General features: G+C 43.6%; 1 protein-coding gene across 1 annotated transcript in view; it reads left to right on the top strand.

Moving 5' to 3' along the window:
- LOC107102355 (transcription factor 4-like) overlaps positions 1 to 4905 on the top strand; it is a gene marked incomplete at its 3' end in the record, with an annotated part of 170571 nt that overhangs the window by 134931 nt on the left and 30735 nt on the right. Inside the window, exon 6 of the mRNA XM_015401628.1 lies at positions 2299 to 2357. Coding sequence (XP_015257114.1) covers positions 2299 to 2357 — 59 coding nt within the window. The remainder of the gene's footprint in view (positions 1 to 2298; positions 2358 to 4905) is intronic.

Genomic DNA, 4905 nt, shown 5'->3' with positions numbered 1-4905 from the left:
GTGAGTGTATATTTAATATATTGTGAGGTACAAAAAGGGATCAATGAGTAGCATCTGTTAAAGTGCAGAATGCTACAAAGCATGCTATTAGCTAGCAATGCGTACGGGCGTTTGTTGTTCACCCGTTACTAAAAATATTAGAAATCGTCCGCCTTGTTTTTAGGATGTTCGGCTTTGGGACGCCATCATTTCCCCCCAGAAACTTTGCTCAAATTTTCTAAAATTCACAAGCAGCAGCTGCTGGAAACTTTTAACTTTAGCTGCTGGACGCGCCGCATCGACCAATGAGAGAAGCTGATCTGGGAGCTGGCAGGGAGTCAGACGCAGCGCTGCTGATGCAGAGCGCTATGATCACTCCTCTGAAGCAGTTTATTAAAATGTAGAAACCTGTTTGGAAACAATGAATGGATGGAAATGATTAAACTCCTAACCAGCAGCAGCGCTGCAGGTTTTTCCTCTCCGCGTTCCGTTGCTGTTGTAATTCCAACAGCTCTAAAGTCTCAGGTGAAAAGCAGAGAGAAAAATCCCAGAAATAATCAGAGTCTCAGCTGCGAGGATTCTTGGAGGGTTGGCTATTTTCCGATTGGGTTTGTGACGAGTGACGGTTGCTTAGCAGGCCGACTAATGAGTCTCTAAAGACAAACACTCGTCCAGTGAGGCTCAGAAAAAACCAGCATTAACATTCTAAATAAAACGGATGGGTTTATAGATCTATGTTTTCCCTTCATCAGAGGGTTTCATGTCGGAACACTTTCAATATGGCGTCCGAGTGTTTGAGCTGAAGCGTGTTTGTTTTCTGCTCTCCAGGCGGATCTTTTCTTTCCTCTGATCAGAGCAGCTTTGACTCAAATACATCAATCCTTCCTCTAAGCTACTGATGAGGAAATATTTTATTTCTCTTCTTCTCTATATTTTCATTTAGTTAAAAGTGAAGAAAATAATCTCTAACTTCTGTGAAACAAGCTGCATATTCTAGAAGATAATCTGTATGTTTTTAACAGCACCTGGTTATAATTTAGATTATAAGGTTGACCAGTCATCGATGGTTTCCAGTTAGGACTGGAACATGTTTAATGGTCAGACTGACGACTCAGAGGTTCAGCATCTATCAGCCGGTTTTCCTGAATGAACTTCAGCTCAGAAGTTCCCGCTCTGTTCGGCAGATGTGATGTCAGAGCGGCCATGTTTGATGCAAACAACTGAAGCGTTGGATTCAAGACGGATTTGGTGAATAACTGGAAGCGACCGATGGAAACTTGTGCTGTAGTTCTGTGTTTTGGCCACAGGTGGCAGCATCATTAGAGAACTCCGTAATGCCTCTTTAGGTTCAAAGAGTCATTTCTGACATTAACCCTTCAGTTTCCACAGAATGAACTTATAAGATTAAAGGACGTTCCTAATAAACTCCTGAAATCATCAGGCTAGTTTTGATTAGCATCGGTCAGAATATCGTTTCCAAGGAAACCAAACCTGTTACTGTTGGACATTAAGCTGTAGGTCAGAACGGCACCTTCAGGCCTCATTAAGGGACCTTCAGCAGAATCAGAGGCTTCCTCAGAGACGCTGTGAGACAGACCTCTACAGGAGGTCAGACACCAACATCCAGAACAGGAGATGCAGCAACGTTTCTTTTCTCTTTAGGATTAATGAAGAAGAAGAACAGATGGATAAATATTCCTCTGTTCCTTAAAGTAATGAGTGATTTCCAGGAAGTGACCTGGAAGATTAAAAAGTATCCAGTTAGTTATGGAAATAATTCAAGCTTTGAACTGGTCTTTGATCATTAAAACATAAAGGAGACACCAAGCAGGCTCTCAATTAATAAACATCATGAAATACGGTTTTATTTATTAATTTACTACATTATTTAAATACGAATTTCATATTAATTTGATTATACTTTGTTAATAATTATACAATTAAATTTTAAAATGCACAATTAAATAATCAAATGTTTCCATGAATGATTAAAAACCAATAATGTTTATTTATTAGATCGTGAAATGTTATTTGAAATATATATGATTTTTAAAATAAATTGAATGAATTTATAAGTATAGATAATGATAAAGTAATTATTTGTATATTTAGGTTGTTCTTTAAACGTCATTCATGTTCTGGAAGAGAAACCAGAGGGTGGGAAAAGTCGTGGATATTTCTGTGTGGAAGAAGCGAATTCATCAGATTTGCAGGAAATCAATAAACTTCCTGGTTTTATTATAACTGCAGCTCCTCCTGCAGATCTGCAGTCATCAGATAAAATGAGAAAATGGCTAACTGCTTTTTTTCCTCGTCTAGGTAAATCGGAGAGGAGTTCGTACTCGTACAGCAGGGAGTCCAACCCACACTGCCATCAGGTCAGTTCCACTTTAAAGGCTCTATGTATTCAGCCCCGCCTGCGGGCGGCTACCTGTGAGGCTACCTGGGCTGCTAGCCGGGCGGCTGCTAGCCGGGCGGCTGCTAGCCGGGCGGCTGCTAGCCATGCTGCTAGCCATGCTGCTAGCCGGGCGGCCGATAGCCGGGCGGCTGCTAGCCATGCTGCTAGCCGGGCGGCTACCTGGGCTTTATGCTGGTTCGCTGTGTGAAAGTTGGAGCGATCTGTTGCTACTATCTGGGTTTCAGGTTAATGGATGTGAAACGGTTTGTTTTTCTGTCCTGGATGATGATGATGATGATGATGATGATGATTTTCTACGATCGTTTTATCAGTAATTTAATGTGTAACTTGATGGAGATCAAAGAAAAATGTTACTATAAAACCAAAATGTTCCGGGAAAAGTTTTTATTAAACGAATGTTTTTATTGTTAATTTCAGTCCCAATCAGTGGAGTTTATTTTACTGTAAATCAACGTTTTTATCTTTAATAACTTTTTATTCAGTCAGAATGACGACGTTAACCCCTTCATGGCCAAACCGTTTGATTGACATATGGGGCCTTCCCTCAGGATCCGTTATTAATCAGTTAATGTGAAGGGCCTTTGATAAGCTCCTGTTACCATGACAACTGGGTTAGAGTTAGGCCCCATTAGTCATTGGCCCCGTGTGTCATGGGCCCCGTGTGTTGTGGGGCCCCTCTGTCGTGGGCCCCGTGTGTTGTGGGGCCCCTCTGTCGTGGGCCCTGTGTGTTGTGGGGCCCNGTTGTGGGGCCCCTCTGTCGTGGGCCCTGTGTGTTGTGGGGCCCTTGTGTTGTGGGGCCCCCAGTGTGTTGTGGGGCCCCTCTGTCGTGGGCCCTGTGTGTTGTGGGGCCCCCAGTGTGTTGTGGGGCCCCTCTGTCATGGGCCCTGTGTGTTGTGGGGCCCTTGTGTTGTGGGGCCCGTGTGTTGTGGGGCCCCTGTGCCGTGGGGCCCCGTGTGTTCTGGGGCCCCTGTGTTGTGGGGCCCCGTGTGTTGTGGGGCCCCTGTGCCGTGGGCCCCGTGTGTTGTGGGGCCCCTCTGTCGTGGGCCCTGTGTGTTGTGGGGCCCCTGTGCCGTGGGCCCCGTGTGTTGTGGGGCCCCTCTGTCGTGGGCCCTGTATGTTGTGGGGCCCTTGTGTTGTGGGGCCCGTGTGTTGTAGGGCCCCGTGTGTTATGGGGCCCCTCTGTCGTGGACCCCGTGTGTTGTGGGGCCCCTGTTCCATGGGCCCCATGTGTTGTGGGGCCCCTGTTCCATGGGCCCCATGTGTTGTGGGGCCCCTGTGCCGTGGGACCCATGTGTTGTGGGGCCCTTGTGTTGTGGGGCCCGTGTGTTGTAGGGCCCCGTGTGTTGTAGGGCCCCGTGTGTTGTGGGGCCCCTGTTCCATGGGCCCCTTCTGTCGTGGGGCCCCTTGGCCCTGTCTTCATCGCCATTCTTTTAATATATTTTTAAAAACTAATTTAATATTTTTACTACATTAAACTGAAACCTCCACAGTTGTTCTTAAAGTCTAGAATTCATAGTTCTATATAGAAACACGGCGTTGGATGAAGGATTTCCATCCCGGATCATTTCTGCTTTGCGAACTTCTGAGTTTTTATTTAAAACGTCTGTGATCCTCATAAACAACATCTGGGAGAAAAACTTTAGAACTTTATGGTTTATTATAACTTCCTAAACTAAATGGAATTAATTTTAAACATAAAGATCATTTTTTACCTGATCAGAGCAGCAGGTGTTATCAGCGCTTTGGTAAAAGCTTTGTGTCATTTCTCATGGAAGCTAAAGATCTGCTGATAATTAAGACGTACAGATGCTGGTTACATTCTGGAAGCGTAGCTCTACTTTGATGGCCTCCAATTTAGAAAATGCATCAGATTTATTCCAGCTGTTAGAAATGTTCTGCCTGATGTTTGTGGATTTCTATTGATTTTCTCAGCAGCAGATAATAATTATAGATGTTATGCTAAAAGGTGTTCACTTTATGATGAATAAATGAAATGAATTCATCAGATCTTCTGCAGATCAAAAGGTTTGAGATGAAAGCTGACGGATAATTAGATCAGCTCTCACTAAATACACGGTGGTACTTTTAAAACTCTACAGAATGTTGGTGGATAACTAAACCTTTATCTGAGATAATCTAGTTTCAATATCTATAAACCCTTGAAAACATGGTGACTGAAAACGGAAAGTACCTGTTTATTTCTAGAAGTAACTTCTTTGTTTTTTTTTTTAAGGTAAATAAGCATCAGTCTCTTAGAAAGCAGAAACATGTCGACTTTAGAGAAAGTTCTAGAAAGCAATCAGTGAGTTTTAGGAAAGTATTTAGTAAAGTCGGGAAATAAAATCAAATAGTAGCGCTGAACTTTACATCATTATCATTTAAGTTTGGGAAAGTCTTCTAACCGAGACCCAGAATCACTATTACTGCCATACGTCTATGGAGAGTACGCTGAAGGTACGCTGAAGGTACGCTGAAGGTACGCTGAGAGTACGCTGAAGGTACGCTGA

This window comes from Cyprinodon variegatus, unplaced genomic scaffold, assembly GCF_000732505.1.
Source record: "Cyprinodon variegatus isolate N-32 unplaced genomic scaffold, C_variegatus-1.0 Scaffold1240, whole genome shotgun sequence".
NCBI classification, from domain to species: Eukaryota; Metazoa; Chordata; class Actinopteri; order Cyprinodontiformes; family Cyprinodontidae; genus Cyprinodon; species Cyprinodon variegatus.
This window is presented reverse-complemented; position numbering and strand designations above follow the sequence as displayed.